This window comes from Polypterus senegalus, chromosome 16 (assembly GCF_016835505.1).
Source record: "Polypterus senegalus isolate Bchr_013 chromosome 16, ASM1683550v1, whole genome shotgun sequence".
Classification (NCBI taxonomy): domain Eukaryota; kingdom Metazoa; phylum Chordata; class Cladistia; order Polypteriformes; family Polypteridae; genus Polypterus; species Polypterus senegalus.
This window is the reverse complement of record NC_053169.1, coordinates 96945420-96967388: the sequence shown is the minus strand read 5'-3', so window position 1 is coordinate 96967388 and position 21969 is coordinate 96945420. Positions and strand designations below refer to the sequence as shown.

The 21969-nt window shown below is 42.3% G+C and overlaps 1 protein-coding gene across 1 annotated transcript in view; it reads left to right on the top strand.

Annotated features, from left to right (window-relative positions):
• Positions 1 to 21969, top strand: part of acat2 (acetyl-CoA acetyltransferase 2) — a 32681-nt gene that overhangs the window by 7993 nt on the left and 2719 nt on the right. The window contains exons 3-6 of the mRNA XM_039737957.1: positions 1239 to 1420; positions 7425 to 7542; positions 12906 to 13049; positions 15614 to 15730. Of these exons, the coding sequence (XP_039593891.1) occupies positions 1239 to 1420; positions 7425 to 7542; positions 12906 to 13049; positions 15614 to 15730 (561 nt within the window). The remainder of the gene's footprint in view (positions 1 to 1238; positions 1421 to 7424; positions 7543 to 12905; positions 13050 to 15613; positions 15731 to 21969) is intronic.

The window sequence follows — 21969 nt, the reverse complement described above, 5'->3', positions numbered from 1 at the left end:
CAGCCACTTTATTAGGTACCGGGTTGGACCCCCTTTTGCCTTCAGGATTGTCCTAATTCTTTGTGGCACAGATTCAACAAGGTGCTGGAAACGTTCCTCAGGGATTTTAGTCCATATTGACATGATAGCACCATGCAGTTGCTGCAGATTTGTCGGCCGCACATCCATGATGCCAATCTCCCGTCCCACCACATCCCAAAGGTTCTCCACTGGATTGAGATCTGGTGACGGTGGAGGTCATTTGAGTCAAGCGAACTCTTTGTCATGTTTGAGATGATGGGAGCTTTGTGACATGGCGTGTTATCCTGCTGGCAGTAGCCATCAGAAGATGGACCAGGTCAGCAACAAGACTCAGGTAGGCTGTAGCAATTAAAAGATGCTCAGTTGACAATAAGGAACCCAAAGTGTGCCAAGAAAATAACCCCCACACCATCACACCACCACCATCACCACCCTGAACAGTTAATACAAGGCAGGATGGATCCGTTCTCTCATGCTGACGCCAAATTCTGACCCTACCATCCGAGTGTCGCAGTAGAAATCGAGATTCATCAGACCAGACAACATTTTTCCCATCTTCCATTGTCCATGTTAATTGTAGTCTCAGTTGCCTGTTCTTAGCTGACAGGAGTGTCACTCAGTGTGGTCTCCTGCTGCTGTAGCCCACCTGCTTCAAGGTTTGACATGTTGTGTGTTCAGAGATGCTCTTCTGAACACCTCTTAGTTGTAATGAGTGCTTATTTGAGTTACTGTTGCCTGTCTCTCCAATTGAGTCAGTCTGGCCATTCTCCTCTGACCTCTGGCATTGACGGTTTATTTTCACCCAGACAACTGCCGCTCACTGGATATTTTCCCTTTTTCTGACCCTTCTCTGTAAACTCTGGAGATGGTTGTGCATGAAAATCCCAGTAGATCAGCAATGTCTGAAATCCTCAGAGCAGCCCATTGTGACCACCAATTATGCCACGTTCAGAGTCACTTCAATCTCCTTTCTTCCCCATTCTGATGGACGGTGTGAACTTCAGCAGGTCGTCTTGAGTTGCTGCCACTTGATTGTCCGATTAGATATTTGCGCTAACAAGCGGATGAATGGGTGTACCTAATAAAGTGGCCGGCAAGTGTAATCTCCCCACAGGTTTTCATTTTGTTTTGCCGGGGGTGCCTGCAACAGTGGAGACTTTTTTTATTTTTTCTTTAACGGCTGATTTTGTGTACTGTTTTTTTCCTACTACATTAAGGCCATGGACAGAATCCCGCACGCCAGGCCAGTGTGGACGCAGGAATCCCATACTGTGTGCCAGCGTGGAGCTGTCAGATGGTCTGCGGCTCTGGTCTGAAAGCTGTTTGCCTGGGTGCCCAAACCATCATAACAGGAGAGGCAACGATTGTTGTTGCGGGTGGAATGGAAAATATGAGCAGGGTAAGTGTCAGATGATGTCTACAAGAAATCTCAAAACTGGTTGGTGGGAAATCGAAAAGTAAATCCTGTCAAGAGGCCTCAAGTGCTGCAGTTTACAATGGTAAGATTTAAAGTTAGTGCATGGATGCAAAATACTAAACTCAAGTGGATGAGTGACAGGTAATATTAACAATAATTCTTTACATTTATACAGTGCTTTTAATTACTACTCAAAGCACTTGACACTTTAACTTGGAAGCTGTGACGGCAGCCATTTTGTGCCAGTATGCTCACCACACATTAAGGTGTAGCTGCATCTTTCCAAGGTTCCCAAATTTGAGCAGCTACTGAGTTGGCAAGGCAGGATCCAGCAGGAGTCAAACACAAAATAACAGAATTTCTCAGTCCAATAAAGTTTGTTTTAAAAAAAGGTTTAGTGGAAATGCAAAGCAAAACAGTTCATACACACACAAAAAAAATATTACAACATCTGTGTTGTCCCAATATCAACTCCATGGCTTAGTAGTTTGCTTCAGATTCCCACAACTTTTCGTGAAGAAGTGCTTGCTAGCTTCAGTGTTTGGTGTACTTCTCTTTAATATCCACCAGTGGGCTCAAGTAGGAAATCCACTTTGTACGATACCATTGGAAAAAATTCTGCTGGGTTGCTTTCACTGATGTCTGAAACTTTTAAAGACCTAAGGATCTGCGCTGGTATCCAGTTCAAATCCCCATTACTGTCAAAAGAGGTCCTACGCTGCTGGGCCCTTGAGCAAGGCCATTAACCTGCAGTTGTCCTGGGGTGGGGCTGTATAATGGTGTGCTTTGGCCCTAACGGGTATGCGAAAACTCACAAATTCCTAATACAAGAATTTGCACAAGGTGAAATAAAGAATGAAAAAACATGTAGATCTCTGTATCTATATATACAGGGAGTCCTGGGTTACGACACAGTTCTGTTCCTGCAACAGTGATGTAACCCGAATTTTGGTGTAAGTCGAAACACACCCTAGCCTAAGTCACTTACCTATCCTAACACATTTGCAAAATCATAATCTTGAACATAAAAACACAACTAAGCCACAGAAAAAGGAAAAGGACATAAATATACTGTACTGTAGTAACAGAAAAAATGACAAAAAATTAGTGTAAAAAAATGTTCTTTCCTTTATTCGTTCTGATCCCTTTACAATGTCTAATTTTACTTCCATCATTATGACTTTCCTCTTCTTCGAAACACTACCAGACTCTGACTTTCGTTTAGGAGCCGTGATAAGGGCCACAAAGTTGCCAAACAAAGCCACACAAACAGAACACTTCTTCCGCACGCAACAAAACTAGTTCGCCAACTCCCTCGCTCATACGCTGCGTTACTGCATATTCTTTTGCTGCATGCAACCAAACTAGTTGACCCACGTAGTCTGTAAGTACGACGCTAATGGCGTAAGCCAAAACACTCATGTCTCAATTTTTTTAAGTTTTATGGGAGTGAGCGTTGTAAACTCGAAACGTTGTATATCGAAAGGTTGTAACCCGAGGACTCCCTGTATATATAATATGTCTGTCTGTTTTTTTTCTCCAGCCGTCTGGATTTTTTTTTGCCCTCCCTGGCCATTGGACCTTAATTTTACTCTATGTTAATTAGTGTTCCCTAATTTAAATAATTTATTTTGTCTTTTTTCTCTTTCTTCGTCATGTAAAAGCACTTTGAGCTACATCATGTGTATGAAAATGTGCTGCAGAAATAAATGTTGTTTGACTATTATGTGGGCAGAGCTGTGGGGACAGCTAGTGTATTTCTCTCTCTCTCTCTCTCTTTCTCTCTCTCTCTTTATGCATATATATATATATAATATATATATATATATATATATATATATATATATATAAACTGCTTAAAAAATTAAAGGAACACTTTGAAAACACATCAGATCTCAATGGGAAAAAGAAATCCTCCTGGATATCTATACTGATATAGACTGGGTAATGTGTTAGGAACGAAAGGATGCCACATCGCTTGATGGAAATGAAAATGATCAACCTACAGAGCCCTGAATTCAAAGACGCCCAAAAATCAGAGTGAAAAATTATGTGGCAGGCTAGTCCATTTTGCCAAAATTTAATTGCAGCAACTCAAATTGTACGCAGCACTTTGTATGGCCCCTGTGTTCTTGTATACATGCCTGACAACATCGGTGCATGCTTCTAATGAGATGACAGATGGTGTTGTGGGGATCTCCTCCCAGATCTGGACCAGGGCATCACTGAGCTCCTGGACAGTCTGAGGTGCAACCTGGTGGCATTGGATGGACCAAAACATAATGTCCCAGAGGTGTTCTATTGGATTTAGGTCAGGAAAGTGTGGTGGCCAGTCAATGGTATCAATTCCTTCATCCTCCAGGAACTGCCTGCATACTCTCACCACATGAGGCCAGGAATTGTCGTGCACCAGGAGCCACTGTACCAGCATAGGGTCTGACAATGGGTCCAAGGATTTCATCCTGATACCTAATGGCAGCCAAGGTGCCTTTGTCAAGCCTGTAGCGGTCTGTGTGACCCTCCATGGATATGCCTCCCCAGACAATCATTAACCCACCACCAAACTGCTCATGCTGAATGATGTTACAGGCAGCATAATGTTCTCCATGGCTTCTCCAGACCCTTTCACTTCTGTCACATGCTCAGGGTGAACCTGCTCTCATCTGTAAAAGCACAGGGCACCAGTGGTGCATCTGCCAATTCTGGTATTCTATGGCGAATGCCAATCGAGCTGCATGCTGCTGGGCAGTGAGCTCAGGGCCCATTAGAGGACATGGGGCCCTTGGGTCACCCTCATGAAGTCTTTCTGGTTGTTTGGTCAGAGACATTCACACCAGTGGCCTGCTGGAGGTCATTTTGTAGGGCTCTGGCAGTGCTCATCCTGTTCCTCCTTGCCCAAAGGAGCAGATACTGGTCCTGCTGATGGGTTATGGACCTTCTATGGCCCTCTCCAGCTCTCCTAGAGTAACTGCTTGTCTCCTAGAATCTCCTCCATGCCCTTGAGACTGTGCAGGAGACACAGCAAACCTTCTGGCAATGACACGTATTGATGTGCCATCCTGGAGAAGTTGGACTACCTGTGCAACCTCTGTAGGGTCCAGGTATCGCCTCATGCTACCAGTAGTGACACTGACTGTAGCCAAATGCAAAACTAGTGAAGAAACAGTCAGAAAAGATGAGGAGGGAAAAATGTCAGTGGCCTCCACCTGTTAAACCATTCCTGTTTTGGGGTCATCTCATTGTTGCCCCTCTAGTGCATCTGTTGTTAATTTTATTAACACCACAGCAGCTGAAACTGATTAACAACCCCTCTGCTACTTAACTGACCAGATTAATATCCCATAAGTTTCATTGACTTTATGCTATACTCTGATTAAAAGTGTTCCTTTAATTCTTTTGAGCAGTATATATATATATATATATATATATATATATATATATATATATATATATATATATGGTTGTGCCATCCGTGCGACGTGGGTAAAAACTGACAAAGATATCCATCAGGAAGCCTTCAATAATTAACTAAACATTATCCAGAATTATTCAGCAATACATATGCATTGAATTTAATGAAAAAGATGCTGCTTGATAGGTTGTTGCTCTAGTTCAGAATACGGAGCGCTTTTAATAAAGTATCTATCTATCTAGTGTGCGTCCATACACCAAGCCTGTGAGCAAACAACGACCTACGCATTTACTGTGCATAACAACCAAGATAATTCACCACATGTCTAAGTCACCCTGAACATTAGAGACGTTAAAACAACAGCCCAGAACTTTTTCTGGTCACTACACTATATATATATATATATATATATATATATATATATATATATATATATATATATATATATATATATATATATACACACACACACAGGGTGGTCCAAATCTAATTATGCAATTTTCATTACGCTATAACTTATTAAGTTTATGTCCTCACACTGTCTTCCATGTACAACACTAAAGAGGTTTCATTCCCTTAGCTTGGTGTAGCAGGTCAGGCCCTTTAGTCTTCTCTGCTGACCTTTCATTTTGAGGTGAGCTGAGCTGCACTGAGTTCCCCAGATGTGGCGTCATTAATACATTACTGATTCGGAGCATATTATCCCTTGTCAAAAAAGAGACAAGTGAGCCACAAAAAAAGTTGGGGCAGCCACCCTTATATTGTTTCCTATCTGCAGAAGAGTTAAGTGTTGTGTACAACTGAGTGCAGATTTGAGCCCAGATGAGGCAAAGATGGCAGTTTTAAAGGAGAGGATAGGAAGTGACGTCATCAGGGCCAGGTGTAATTTCCTGTCATCGGCCTGCAGTGGAAAGAGAGGAGGGGTCAGTACACTCTGCCACCCCCTGGTCTGACATGGAATTCCCCTCATTCAGACCCTTTAACTGCCTCCCATGTGCATGTGTGTGACACCCTTGATTTATATTCAGCACAGCTTGGGAAACTCAATGTTTGGAGGGTCATTCCTGCTCCTCCTGGGTTGCCTTACTTGTGAATTCTGGCTTGGCCATGTAATACGAAAAGCAGCTTGCAGCCATACCTGATTTACTAGTAGTGTCCCTTGCAAAAAATGAGAATTTTTCTCTTTCTAGTACAAAATCAAAAAGACCGTTTCCTTTCGGGGATTAATTAGGTATGTCAAATCAAAATGAAATGCCACAATGTCTCAAATTCATTAATACATTAAGCACTAAAATCCAGCAAATGTTTGGATGACCTTAAATATTTTGATTAATCGTTTTAACATGGTGGCGTAACGGTAGGACTGACTGTTAGCTCGCAGTAAGAAATCCTGGGTCCTCCCTGCGTTCTCCCCTGGTTGTGTAGGATTCCCCCTGGTACTCTGGTTTAGACATTCAGCCCTAGTGTGTGCTCAGCTTTTGATGGACTGGCACCCTGTCCAGTGTTCGATCCTGCCTTGCGGCCTATGCTAGCAGGGATAGGCTCTAGTAACGTCTCACCCACGAGGTCCCGGTATGGATTAAGCGGGTTGGAAAATGATCTGACATTTTAACATGTAACTGTCTTTGTGATCCTGTTCTGTCAAACACTCTCAAAAGTGCGAGGAGTTACCCATAAATATCCGGAGTCTGTACCTGGTGTGCAATCTCGATTTAGTTGTTAATTTCACCGCTAGGTGTAGCATACTTACAGTATTCTGTTTCAGTCTGCCATCTGGTGTTCCTCTGTATTGTTCGTTCGCCATTCTGTGTCGGTTTTTCTTGGTGCTTATTAAACGTGACGTGTTCTGTGATTTTTGTGACGGGTGATCATAAAGAACAGCGAGTCTGCATTAAAATTAGTTTTCTCTTAGGGAAAACAGCTGCTGAAACTGTAGTGAGGCTTGAAACTGCTGTTAAAGAGGAAGTATTAAGTAAACCACAGGTCTATGAGTGGTTTTCTCATTTCAAATGAGGGGAAATGTCACTGGCCGTCCTTCCACAATTAGGAATGATGAAAATTTTGAAAAAGTTCGCAATGCAATTTACGAAGATCGTCAATGGATGATTAAATGGATGATTTCTGAATTGACTTGTGTGTGTTGGAGTTCTTGCCATCTTCCCTACTCGCCTGATCTTTGCTTCATTCGGCTTTTTCTTGTTCCCGCTTAGGAAAAAAAAGAACTCAAAGGAAAGCGTTTCTGTACCGTGTAGGAAGTCAAAGAAAAATCCCTGTAGGCCTTGGACACAAAGTTTCTCTTCAACAATTCCAGAAATGTTTCCACAAGTGGGAAAACCATTGGGACGAGTGCATTCATTCACATGGAGAATCCTTTAAAGGAGATTAGAGTTTTACTAAGTAAAAATTATTAAAACAATTCTGGTTATTTTTGGGTACCCCCTCATATCTTAGCCATGAGTGTAAACTTACGAAAAGAAGTAGTAAGCAAGGGATCATGACCCATTAAAAGAAAGAAAAGGGCAGCTTATATAAAATGGTCGTCTATATTGTATCCTATCACTCTCTTTCTTCCAGACACCCCATGCGATACACATAAGATCTGGACACAAAATGGGCGATACTCCATTACAGGACACCATGATTTCTGACGGCTTGACAGACGCCTTCCACCAGTACCACATGGGCATAACAGGTAATGAAGAATGTGCAGGTTTGTTTCTGAGGTTCTTTTAAGCTCCTTTTGCAAATTGCAGACTTTCCCATAATGCTCCAGTGATTGTCTAGATTTAAGGCAATGAATGAACAAATGCTACTGTAGAGGCGATACACCAGGAAAATGGACAGGGCAGGCTAAGAACTTGTAGGACTGCAGTGCGGATGTGTGAACACTTTGTGAAAGTGAGACGGGGAATGTCTTATTTATTTATTTATTTATTTATTTTAATCCTTGTTAATGTCCTCCAAGACACTGAAGCACACAGGGGGCTTAAAAGCACACTAGTATTTATTCAAAAATGCCCTAAAAGTAAAAAATACATTTTTTTTTCTTGTACTAAGATTTTGTTGGTCATATGTGACTAAAAATGAAATCGTAAGTCGCCCATAAAAGAATTAATTTAATTCAATGAAAACGCATAGATCCGTTAAAGTGACATTTCTAACCAGCTTTACTATGGAAAGAAAATAACACGTCATATGAAAGGTGATTAAAGTATGTAGGATAATGGTTACAATTGGACAAAGTTTCAAATTCTAAAACATATTTTTTTCGGAATCTTTTAAGGAATCTATGCGTTTTAATTGAATTAAATTAATTATTTTATGGGTGCCTCACAATTTTATTTTTAGTCACATGTGTGATTTTGGGCTATACAAAAATAAATTGTATTGTCTTTGACCAACAAAATCTTATTTTTTTACCTTTTAGTGCATTTTTGAATAAAATTGTGTTGCTTAAAAATTTAATATATTTCTTAGCCACCCTAGTGGCACACAGTCTTTGATTTGGGTGGGGGCAGGTGATTGGACAGAAAGGACGTTAACGACAGAGTGGAATCGAACCTACGATCGTAAAGTGAAACGTCACATTCATTCAGGTTCATCTCTCATTTCAGAAAATCGTAACCACAGAGAAACATCACACGTGTGAAGTGCTGGACAGGTGCGTTTGTCTACTGGAGAATCAAACTTTCAGTCTTTCTTAGAAAGGACCAACACTTCATCCACTGAGCCGGTAATTGCCAAATCACTGAAAAGAGCATTTCGGCAAATTTGTATATAAATGATGAAAAACTAGTAAAAATAAAAAACAAAAAAAAATATTTTGCGTACATTGGCCTCAAACTTTAAACCCTTAGATTGAACGCCCAACACGCTAACCACTAGACCAGTGCTGCTTAACAGTCATATTATTGTATATTAATTAATATTAAAGTAATTAAATATAAAGTAAGTATAATTAAATATAAAGTAAAATTAATATTAATGTAATTTGACCAAACTTCAATTAATCTAAATGATTTATTTTATAATTAATTTGTCTACATTAGTGATCAAAAGTCCAACACGCTAACCACTTGACCAACACCGCTAATTCTTCATATGTACGAGGGACGTTCAATAAGTTTCCACACTTTTTAAAATTATTTATTAAGAATTTCAAAAGCAAATCTCATCACTTTTCTACACAAGTCAACTTCCTTTGCAATGCAATTTTCCCAGCGTCATACCAACTTTTTAATGCCATCAGCAAAAAAATGTTTTTGCCTTCACCGTTTCCAATGAAAATATAAAAGTGTGGAAACGTTTTGAACATCCCTCGTATGTGTGTTTGCTAAAAGCACTATATATAAATGTGTAATCGCTAAAAGTATAAGATAAGGAAATGACGTAATTAACGTACCGATCCCGGGTCAAAACTGATGAAACGTTTCACTGTCACCGGAGATCAGCATGCATGCAAAGTTTGAAGGAAATCGGTTCGGTAAAAGTGGGTAAAAAAATGATTGCAGAATTTGACCGAGACAAGTTGAATAAAATTGAATATATATATATAAAATAAATAAGCATTTGTAGTTGATGTGCGCAACATTGTCATTCACCGACATGTATCGAGTATATTTGATGTATCCCTCAGCCCTAATGGCCAGATGGTGTGTATCACTTTGTTTAGTAATCCACACGATTTTTATGACTTTGACTTTGTGTTTTATGTCTCTGCTGAAGTAATTTATTGTCAGGTTGACACATTCTTATGTTATTTTGCTTGTGTCCGTCTGTGTTCAATATAAACAACGGTTGCCACAACTACTGTATTTCTCCATAATAATAGCAAAGAATCCATGCTCCTGACAGGGTTTTGCTCCTAGGCTTATCCTCAAGTCTTCAGTTCTTCAATGTGACCGATTATTGACTGTGGTGTTTGACTGTTTATTTGGTGCATACTTTATTGACCGAAACTGCATGATGACACTACCATTTTACACCTCCTCTTTCCTTCACTTCAATGTAAGCCTCCTGATAAAATGAAAAGACATATACAGCCTATCGGTCACCAACAGAAACGCTCTCGCCGGCCTGCATACTCAGATCAATGCACACAAATAGAGACATCGACATCACGCCAGACCAACCAGCACAGGAAATATGCCTTAGAAGAACAAAGACAACGTATGACAAACCACAGAGCGACATTATCTGAAGATCAGTGGCAGCAAGTCTTGCCCCTCGACAGTGAGTGAAAAACTAATTACACACGCAACGTTTCTGAAGAGCAGCAGCAAACTGCCAGACAACAAGAAATATTACGATGGAAAAACAGCAGGGATTCCATAACACTGACAACTCAAAACAAGATATCCCCTTTATATTATGGCGTAGGCAATTCCCCATTCATTTAGCATATTGTGCGACTATCACCAAGTCTCAAGGACAAAGATTTAATAACATTGGAGTTTATTTGTCAGGCCCTGTTTTTACCCATGGCCAGTTGTACACTACATTCCCCAGAGTTGCATCGAAACTCAGGTTAAACGTACAGGTACTTGTGGGTTACTGTTTTCTGATAGGAGGTGCTTTTAATTGCGGCGTCTTAAGTAACCCGAAACTATATAGATATAATATTAAAAGGCGATACCCTTTCCCATAATGATACAGCGGTAAGAAATCACATAAGAGAAAATAACTTGGCTTTCTTTAATGATGATTTACGCGGCATTACAGACAAGGAAGCCATAGTAAGACTTTTTTACAGAGGTGGGAGCTCGATTGTATAGAGTCTGCCATTTTCGTTGCTGCACTGGAAGGATTTTCCGGATTGGATGACGTTATCTCCCATCCGTCCGTCGGTTTCAAAGGTGTGCCAGGCAATGTTCCCAGGCTTTATACTCTTTCTCAATGTGCAGGCCCTCACTTAGGTAAATCATGCCATTCCAAACAAGGCAAAGAGAGGATCCAATGTCATGCTGACTCTGACACACAGAAATGGTACATTGCCCATTTTCGTAGTTGTCCCTTTCTTGTCTTTTAATGCTTGCCTAGCAGTTCTAAGTGATGAGCCCCTGTGTGCTAAATCTGGCCTTTAGCTGTACACGTGAGAAGAAACAGATTTATAAAATATATTTTTTTCAGAGCACAGTGATATATTAAACATATAAACTTATTACTGTTACACACAGGGGAATAATTTTCGCTGACAGTAACGTTTATGCAACAAGTGTTTTCCGACAATTCTTATAGACGTCGATATACTCCATTACCTGATGGCCACACTTCACACATACTGACTTACATGTGCCCTGCATTTCTCTCCTTATCCAATATGTTCTGCTAACCTGTTCACGTTACACTCTGTATTGTAATTACTGTACATACTCGCGTATAAGTCGGGTCTGGAAACTTGAAAAATCGATCATAAAATCAGACCCCGACTTATACGCCGTTCAAAATGTACTTTTTCTTTTTTTTTGGACATCTTCTTGCCTCCTCTACTCTCACACCAGTTTCTCAGATACATCAAATTTTGCTGCAGAAGCGCAGTTACCAATTTCTTTCACCACTTCAACGACTTTTAATTTAAAACCAGCTTCATATTTTCTTCTGGTCGTAGATATGGGATGCTCTTACGATAAAAGTGTATGAGACACAAAACACACAAAACATCACTTCGGAATTGTTCGGGTATTAAATACCGTGTGGTCACGTAGGCACAGTACATAGAAAACAAAAGGCTGTGTCCTCTACGGTTACTGTCTCAGGTGGGTGTTAGCATATCATAATCTCTTAGACCAATAGCGGGAGTTTTCCGCGTTCGACTTACACGACCGACATAATAAAATACCGGAAATTATATGGCAAAATCAAGCCCTGACTTCTCCGCGGGAGAACTTAAGAGCGAGTATATACGGTGTAAAATAAGGACAAAGACAGCGTAAAGGGTTGGGGTTTCCGGCCCCGTATACTGTAAATAAGTAAACAAACCAAGGTCAACTTTTATAAACAAAAAAACAATTGTTCATACGCACGACGCCTTCACATGCGTCGGCGGCCATTTTTATATAGGAGGAGCCGGAAGTGGAGGAATGCTGGGAAGGAGGCGTGAGGGATGACGGGATTCCTGACGTCAGGGAAGATGGCGGAGGAAGGGCGGAAGTGGACGTGGTGCGGTCAGGTTAAGGTGGCGGAGCGTCTTTTTTCCTGGAAGAGAGAGCAGAAAGGTTAGTACCCCGCCATTCCCTACCGCGAACGCCCTTGAGCGATTTCGGGTCCGTCCGCGGCCTCCTACTCGCGCATGCGTGACAACGGTAAGTGACTATAATAATATTTCATACTAATCATGTGACTTCTCTAACACCGAGTCCTCTCACAAGTCACTACTTATTAAAATAATCTCCTTTCTTACTGTAACGTGTGATGTTCTCCTCTCCCCCATCATCATTTCATTAACGCTGTTATTCTTGCAAAATTTTCACAACCACGCTTGGCTAGTGATGTTCAATTCATCCCTCAGTCTGTGTAGAGCCGTGTTTTGAATCATTAATGACAGACACTTTGAAAGTTCCAGCTTTGTGAGCCGCGTCCGTCTGTTTGGCAGGAATTTGAATTTCATTTGTTTATTTCATTTAGCCTCGCAGTTAGGAGACCGGGGTTCACTTCCTGGGTCCTCCCTGCGAGGAGTTTGCTTGTTCTCCCCATGTCTGCGTGGGTTTCCTCCGGGTGCTCCGGTTAGATGGATTGGTGATTCTAAATTGTCCCTAGTGTGTGCTTGGTGTGTGTGTGTGTGTGTGTGTGTGTGTGCCCTGTGGTGGGCTGGCACCCTGCCCAGGGTTTGTTTCCTGCCTTACGCCCTGTGTTGGCTGGGATTGGCTCCAGCAGACCCCCCGTGACCCTGTAGCTAGGATAATAGAGTTGTTGGATAACTGATGGATATTTTATTTATTTGATACCCATGACTTTGTCTCCGAGGGTTTGTCCCTTTACTGTGACTATTTAAGAGAAGCCGTTATGTAACTCCATTGTCTTTTTTTTTTTTTTTTGCTCTCTCTGTCTGTCTCAAAGCTGAAAATGTGGCCAAGCAGTGGAGCGTGAGTCGCCAGGCTCAGGACCAATTTGCCGTGCAGTCCCAGAACAAAGCAGAAGCTGCGCAGAAAGGCGGATACTTTGAAAAGGAGATTGTGCCCATCCAGGTTCCCTCAATGAAAGGTTTGTTCAGTTGCCTGCTAATAGTGAATAAAACATCGTCGGGCTCCAGGATTTTGGAGTTGGCCCAAAGAACTAAGACACTCACTGAAAGGCCACATTCACGATCAGTGAAGAAGTCAATGTCTGAAACCTATTGGATTTCTCTGCTTACTTTTGGGAAGGAGTTTCAAATTTCTAGAGTCCCACCAGCCAGCAGATGAGGAATGTTAAACAAAAGTGACATCCATCTGTACAGCCGTGGTCAAAGGTTTTGAGAATGACACACATTTTTTCTTCCCCCCAATTATAATTCATTTAAAGAATGGGACCAAAACATCCTCCGAGAGCCACCTTTCCCAACAGAACAGTTTGGTGACCCAACAATGCATGATGGAGCACCAGGCCATAAGGCAAAAGTGAGAACTAAGTGGCTCGGGGAACAAAACATTGAAATTTGGGGTCCATGGCCAGGAAACTCCCCATTGACAACTTGTGGTCAATCCTCAAAACAAAAACCCACCGATTCTGACAAACTCCCTGCATTGATTGTGCAAGAATGGGCAGCTGCCATCAGTCAGGATTGGGCCCAGAAGTTGATGGACAGACACCATGCCAGGGTGAATTGCAGAGGTCTTGAAAAAGAAGGAAGGGCCAACACTGCAAATCTGGACTCTTTGCATGAACGTCACGTCATTGTCTATAAAAGTCTTGGCAACTTCTGAACTGCTTGTGATTCTACTTCAGTCTACCAGAGAAACCTCTGACAGAAAGATCTAGAAACACTGAAGCGGCAGACTTTGTGAAATCCAACACTTGGTGTCATTCTCAGGACTTTGGGCCACGACTGTATCCACAAACTGCTTATTCCGGATGGAGGTGATGGGGGTCTCTCCTAGGAGAAATGGAGGTTTAAGCGCACACTTTTGCAGTCCTTGCCAATATTTAGGCAGACACACGTGTGAGCCATTTAGAGATGTTGGTCGATTTGTCCCTAAAGCCCCCCAAAATGAGGCTCCCATTCTAATTTGTGGCACAGCGAGATGAAAAGCCCGGCTGCCGCACTGCTTTCAAACTTCTAATCAGGGTGAGACAAAGATGGCACAGAGGATTGCAGATTCGCAAGATGCCTCACTGGCTGTCATTTATGTCGCTGGCTGTGATTTGTTTCAACTGGTTTACTATTTCCATCGGCATTTTAACGTGCAAACAGTAAGAGCTTTTTTCATGCCATTTTTTTATGCTATTTTTCTAAACAAAGAACATAAACGTCATCTTGCGCATCCTTGTTTTTGGACAAAATAATAACATTGCATGTTTGTTTTGTGTTTTGTGTGACGTTCCAGTTACAAACATTTTAATAATGCCTGACTCCGTCTCCACGTAACTCCCATCCTAAGTCAGTGATTGGGTAGCACTTCCTGACCAAGGCATTTATTTACCTGTCGGGTTGAATATTCCCGGATATTTTAATGATTTTCCTGCCTCTTGCCCAAGCAAATTTTACAGCCGTTATCCCCTTATGGCCATTGCCTTTAAGGGGACGCCATAGTGACTGTTCTGGGAAACCCCCATTCCTATTAAAATAAATAATACAATAAATGGACAAGTGTCTGTGTATCCATCTGGTTGCCGTGCCTCGGTTATCCAACAGATGGCATATCCCAAATATTAGCACAGATTTTACAAATCCCATACCAAATGGTGTATAAGAGATGCACCATCTGTTGGAGTGACAAATGCAGTGCATTTTATTACAGCAAATGTTGGTGATGTGCCATCTGTTGGAGTAAATAAAGCGATGCATATGTCTCTGTTATGCTGTTTGACATGGGATTCTTAAAACCACTGTTAATGTTTGTGATGCAACATTTGTTGGAGCGACAAATGCATTTTATTACTATAAAGGTTTGTGATGCGCCATCTGTTGGAGCGACAAATGCATTTTATTACTATAAAGGTTTGTGATGCGTCATCTGCTGCAATGACAAGTGCAATGCATTTTATTACTATAAAGGTTTGTGATGCGTCATCTGTTGGAGCGACAAATGCATTTTATTACTATAAAGGTTTGTGATGCGTCATCTGCTGGAGCGACAAAATGCAATGCATTTTATTACTACATACATTGCAAAAATACTTCACAGTAGATGTGAACGCCGATGTCTACGTTGATCACTTAGGTGTCAGCCCGTGTTTTTGTAATAACATGATTTTTCTTTTTATTTTAATCTTTTGGGTTACTATTACCGTTTTAAATGGTGGCACTAATTGTAAGTAAGAGCAGCCCCAGGAAGCGTCGTCGGGATTCTCAAGTGTTTTACAGCCTTTTTGAGGTTCGTCTCCAGATTCCCTCTTCTGTTTTCTATGCTGCAGTGCTTGTTGTCGATTCCTTAATAATTTGCTACTTTGCAGTAAGGTCCGCTTTATGTTATCATTAAACCACCAAAGCAATGCAAGAAGCAGCCTGGCCCAGGGCTAGGAGAGGCCTGCTGTGCAGCCACCATTCCAGTTCTCCAGTAAGAGAGAACACATCGCTGTTGTTAATTCTGCTCTGTTTTTTTTTTTTGTTCTTTCTTGCCATGCAGTTGAACTTACGGCTGACGAATTTCCCCGCCATGGATGCACGCTGGACGCTGTGACTAAAATGAAGCCCTGCTTTGTGAAAGACGGCTCGGGATCTGTGACAGCGGCAAACTCTTCAGGTGGGTTGTGTTTTTTAATGGCAAACAATCTGAGAGGAAAGAAAAGTCTGGACCCCTTTATAAAATGATTTGCCCCCTCAAAGTCTTATTGTTATACAACACATTGGACCACCGTGCATTGAATTGGGGCTTTTATTATTCCAAACTAATGCTAAATTACAGTGGCGTGACAAAGTATTCAGTCCCCTTGAAAGTCGTCATAATGTTCTGCAGGACAAACGATTTGTCCACATATTTATTTACTATTTTCAATGTGAACTCTTCTGCTGTAACAACTGTGGACACTAGAGGGCACCGGTGCTCCCCAAACCCCACACAGCAGGCACAGGGCACGAGTTAAAAGTACAAAGATCTTCTTTTATTCAGAGAAATGCTTCACAATAGTTTCCCACAGCCACAAGTAAATACTTTTTACAACAGGCCGTTCTTTTTTTTTTATTGTCTTATACTCCTACGCACCTCCCAGCCAGCTTTGTCCACCACCCACCCGACTCTGGCACATTTCTGTGAGGCCACTCCTGTCCTGCCCCTCTGCCCACGTGGTCTGCAAACACTGCCGGGTCAGGCGGAGACGTCCTGCCATATGCCACATCCACAGCACCCCCTGGTGGCATCCAGCAGGGCTGCAATGTCAAACTCCAAGTCCCATGATGCCCTGTGGGAATCTGGGGCACCGCTGTAAACCAAGGGAGCTGCCAGTTAGCGTTGTGGGAGGGAGGCAGTGCCCTAAAGCAGCCGCCTTCCATCTTTTAGACGTCCCGGCAGTGGTGGGCTGCCGGCTGCCCCTTACACAATACGTTTCCAAAGCTGAAATCCACCATTTTCTGTTGATTTTTAACTGAAGGAGTCAAACTCCACAGTCCGTGTTTGCCCAAGCATTTACACGTCTGTGCTTTGGAAGCTCCACGTTTGCACAAATGAATCACACAGGTGACATTTGACAGACAGAATTAAACAATGAGGTCCTATTTATCAGTCCTTGTATATTAGAAGCCCCCCTTTGTAAGGCGGTAATCTTTGTTGGGCAATCACTGCACAAATGAAGACAAACAAGCATCTGCTGATGTGAGCAACAAACTCACTGAATTGCCAAAAAATATCAAAGGTGCTGAATGTCCCGTTGCCATCATCCGAAAGTGGACGGTTCATCACAGCCCCCCGACTCTGACCAGAGCAGTCCATCCCTCCAAACCAAACATCAGAGCGAGACATCGACTGGTGAGGGAGGCCACTAAAAATCCAACCATCGCTTTCAGAGGTCCGCAGTGCTCTTTGACCAGAAGTGGCGTGAAGGTGCAAGGGGGTCCACAATTTCTAGAGCTCTCCAGGAGAAGCCATTCCTTAAGAACGTCCACACAAAAGCACGTATGGCAGTTGCTACAAAGCATGAGAAAGACCCCCCCAGCTAAGATGAGGGAGAGGACTTTAGGGTCTGATGAGACCAAAAGAGAACTTCAAAGAGGGATGTGTGGCATAAAACTACCACCGCCCAGGCCTCAAGAACAGTGAAATATGGCGGTGGCAGCGTCGTGCTATGGGGGATGTGCTGAGTTGAAGGGGCAACGGTTGGACACAAAGACCACACAGAGGACTGCAGGAGAACTCATTCCACACTGCTACGAACCTACTGCGGCCATGGAGAAGATTCATCTTTCAATATGACAACAACCCTAAGCGGAAGGCCAATGCGACACTGGGATAAGCCCACCAACAGAAAGGTGGCCAAGTCAAACACCCTGATCTTCATCCTATGGAGAATCTGCGGCACTCTTTTTGAACACGGTCATCACACCAACCTCAAGGGTCTCTGGAAAGAATGGGCTGCAGGTTTTGGCACAAAGAAAGCCACCCCTTAAAGGATGAACCAGGGGCCTTGAAATCAGGGCTGTGGCCTCCTGCAGACTGGAAGAACGTCTTAATGGAGCGATGAATCCAAATGTGGGGTCTTATAGGCAGGCGAGTGGGAGACACCCAACTGTCAAACATGGAGGAGGAAGTGCGGTGGTCTGATCTGCTCAGAGTGACTGGCCTTCTGAACCAACCGGGTGACCACAGTTTGGCTGTTATGTCAGAAAAGACGCAGGCCACTTTGAGGAATCCAAGACTTGAATACCATTTTTGTACCCTTAACCATTGCTCGACTTAGTTTTATGGGCCATTTTTTATTTGTTCTATGCCTTGATTTCATGACACATTAAGACATTTAACTGCATGTGAGGTGTTCTAAAAGTTTTGAGCGGTCGTGTAGGTGTACCGTATATATACTCGCATATAAGTCAGGCCTTGAAACCCCAAAAATCAGACCCCTGTTCAAAACTACGATCTTCTTGCCTCCTCCAGTCTCGCACCAGTTTCTCAGGCACATTGAATTTTGTCCCAGCAGCGCAGTTACCAATGTCTTTCGGCTCTTCAACGACTTTGAATTTAAAACCAGCTTCATATTTTCTTCTGATCAGAATAGATAAGGGATGATGTTATGATAAAGGTGCATGAGACACAAAACGCACAAAACAGTGCAAACGTCGCTTTGGAATAATTTGGGTATTAAATACTGTGTGGCTGTGGTTACTCTCTCAGGTGGGCAGAATGTTAGCATCTCGTAATCTCTTAGATGGGTGCAGAATTGGCTCAGACACAGAGGGTGATGGTGTGAGGAACTCAATCAGAATTGGCCGATGTTAAGAGTGGTGACCAGCAGGGGTCAGTGCTGGGGGCGCTGCTATTTTTAATATCTAGAAATGATTTAGAGATGTAGTGAGAAGTCAAGCAAAAGATTACAATATGCAAGGGCAACTCGCATTACATCTCGCCTGAAGAAGGGGGTCCGAGTTGCCTCGAAAGCTTACATATTGTGATCTTTTTAGTTAGCCAATAAAAGGGGTCATTTTGCTTGACTTCTCACTAGATTCATAATGGCTAACACGGTACAACACCCTAGTGCTACACATACAATGATTTAGATAGGAATATAAGCAACAAGCTGGTGACATTTGCAGATGATACCAAGAGAGGTGGATTGGCAGATAATTTGGAATCCGTTAAATCACCACACGCCCTGCCTTGCGCCTTGTGTCGGCTGGGATTGGCTCCAGCAGACCCCCGTGACCCTGTAGTTAGGACAGAGTGGGTTAGATAATGGATAAATCACAGAAGGACTTGGACAGCAGACAGGCTTGGGCAGACTTGTGGCAGATTAAATTTAATGTCAGTAAATGTAAAGAATTACACATAGGAAGGAAAAATGTGAGGTTTGAAAACACAATGGGCGGTCAGAAAATCGAGAGTCCACCTTATGAGAAGGACTTAGGAGTTGTAGTGGACTCTAAGCGATCGACTTCCCGAAAGTGTTCAGAAGCCATTAAGAAGGCTAACAAGTTACAGTCATGTGAAAACATTAGGACACCCTTTGAAAGCATGTGGTTTTTTGTAACATTTTTAATAAATGGTTATTTCATCTCCGTTTCAACAATACAGAGAGATTAAAGTAATCCAACTAAACAAAGAAAACTGAAGAAAAGTCTTTTCAAGATCTTCTGTAAATGTCATTCTACAAAAATGCCTATTCTAACTGAGGAAAAGATAGGACACCCTCACATGTATTCCCTCTTAAATTGGCTCAGATCTCACACAGGTATATCACACCAGGTGCACATAATTAGTAGATCGTTACTCTGCATGTTGAATGAGGCTTGCCCTATTTAAACCTCAGACATTTAGTTTGGTGTGCTCCTGACTGTTGAAGTGAGAGTGAGCACCATGGTGAGAACAAAAGAGCTGTCAGAGGACTTCAGAAAAAAGCAGCCTATGAGTCTGGGAAGGGATTTAAAAAGATCTCAAAAGATTTTGAAATCAGCCATTCCACTGTCCGGAAGATAGTCTACAAGTGGAGGGCTTTCAAAACAACTGCCAACATGCCCAGGACTGGTCGCCCCAGCAAGTTCACCCCAAGAGCAGACCGCAAGATGCTAAAAGAGGTCTCCAAAACCCTAAAGTGTCATCTCGAGAACTACAGCAGGCTCTGGCTACTGTTGATGTAGAAGTACATGCCTCTACAATCAGAAAGAGACTGTACAAGTTTAACTTGCATGGGAGGTGTGCAAGGAGGAAACCTTTGCTTTCCAAGAGAAACATCGAGGCCAGACTGACATTTGCCAGAGATAAAGTTGACAAAGACCAGGACTTCTGGAATAATGTTCTTTGGACAGATGAGTCCAAAATTGAATTATTTGGACACAACAGCAGAGGACATGTTTGGCGTAAACCAAACACAGCATTCCAAGAAAAGAACCTCATACCAACTGTGAAGCATGGAGGTGGAAGTGTCATGGTTTGGGGCTGCTTTGCTGCAGCAGGACCTGGTCAGCTCACCATCATAGAATCCACGATGAATTCTACTGTGTATCAGAAGGTGCTTGAAGAACATGTGAGACCATCAGTTAGAAAATTAAAGCTGAAGCGGAACTGGACCATGCAACATGACAATGACCCAAAACATACTAGTAAATCAACCAAAGATTGGCTGAAAAAGAAGAAATGGAGAGTCCTGGAATGGCCAAGTCAAAGTCCAGATTTGAATCCCATTGAGATGCTGTGGGGTGACTTGAAAAGGGCTGTACGTGCAAGAAACCCCTCAAACATCTCACAGCTGAAAAAGTTCTGCATTGAGGAGTGGGGTAAAATTTCCTCAGACCGATGTCGAAGACTGGTAGATGGCTACAAGAACCGTCTCACTGCAGTTATTTCAGCCAAAGGAGGTAACACTCGCTATTAGGGGCAAGGGTGTCCTATCTTTTTCCTCAGTTAGAATAGGCATTTTTGTAGAATGACATTTACAGAAGATCTTGAAAAGACTTTTCTTCAGTTTTCTTTGTTTAGTTGGATTACTTTAATCTCTCTGTATTGTTGAAACGGAGATGAAATAACCATTTATTAAAAATGTTACAAAAAACCACATGCTTTCAAAGGGTGTCCTAATGTTTTCACATGACTGTATGTCAGGTTATATAGCGCCTTGATGTGTGCAGTACAAGTCACAGGAGGTTCTGCTCCAGCTTTATAACACACTGGTGAGGCCTCGTCTGGAGTCCTTGGTGCAGTTTTGGGCCCACCAGACATAGCAGCACTAGAAGAGGTCCAGAGAAGAGCAAATAGGATGATTCAGGGCTGCAGGGGATGATTAAGAGGTGACCTGATTGAAGTGTTTAAAATTATGAAGGGCATTAGTCCAGTGGATCGAGACCATTTTAAAATGAGTTCATCAAGAACACGGGGACACAACCGGAAACTTGTGAAGGGGAAATTTCACATAAACATTAGGAAGTTTCTCTTTACACAAAGAACGACACCCACCTGCAATAAGCGACCAAGTAGTGTGGTAGACAGTAAGACTTTACACACCTTCAAAACTGAAACTGAAATCAATAAACTTGATTTTTTTTTTTTTTTTAAGACGACTAGGGGGCTTTGCTCGCCAAACCCCACCCACTTTTTTTGAAGAGGGGGGCTGAACGCACTCCAAGGAGATGCAGTTGCTCCTCCGTGACACCCTCTTAAACGGTGATACAATGGGAAACATTTTTTTGTTGTTTTTACCTCCTCTTTGCTCGATCAGCTGCTGACGTACATCATCTCATGCGGCGTTTCGAACATTTAAAAGCCTGTACAGCAGCTGTCCTTTTGTCTCACTGCCTTCTCTCTCTTCTTCCCAAGCCATCCTCTGCTTCTGTTGAGGGTCCTGCTCCCCAGGAGCTCGTTTCACTCCTGAAAGAGGCCTTAGTTTATATGAAGTGTCTGAGTCACGTTTCTGTCTCTAACATCTCCTGTGTATTTGTGCAACTGTGTGACCCAAGAGTGACAGCGTATGTGGATTTCACTTTCACCAAACAACCAATCTTTTAATTCTCGCAGATACGCCTCTTCATTGGGAAGAAATGCTACTTTTCCCTGATGACAACATAAATTGGACGATCTACTTGTCTCCGACTTAGGGTTAGTTTAAATCCAAACCATTTATTTGATCTCTTTTCACCGTTCTTTTATTTTACCGAGTAATAATTTGCGATCTTTACCATCATTTTTTTGAGACTTTTGAATTATCATACTTCCATTATCTCTAACCTGCTCCCCATGTGCATCGCGCCAACATTTTGAATTCTTTATGACGTTCTACTTTGTCATCTACTCTGTGTCTTTTATTTCCGGCCCCGGGCCTGGTTAAATCTCTTGGCACAAAGTTTTGT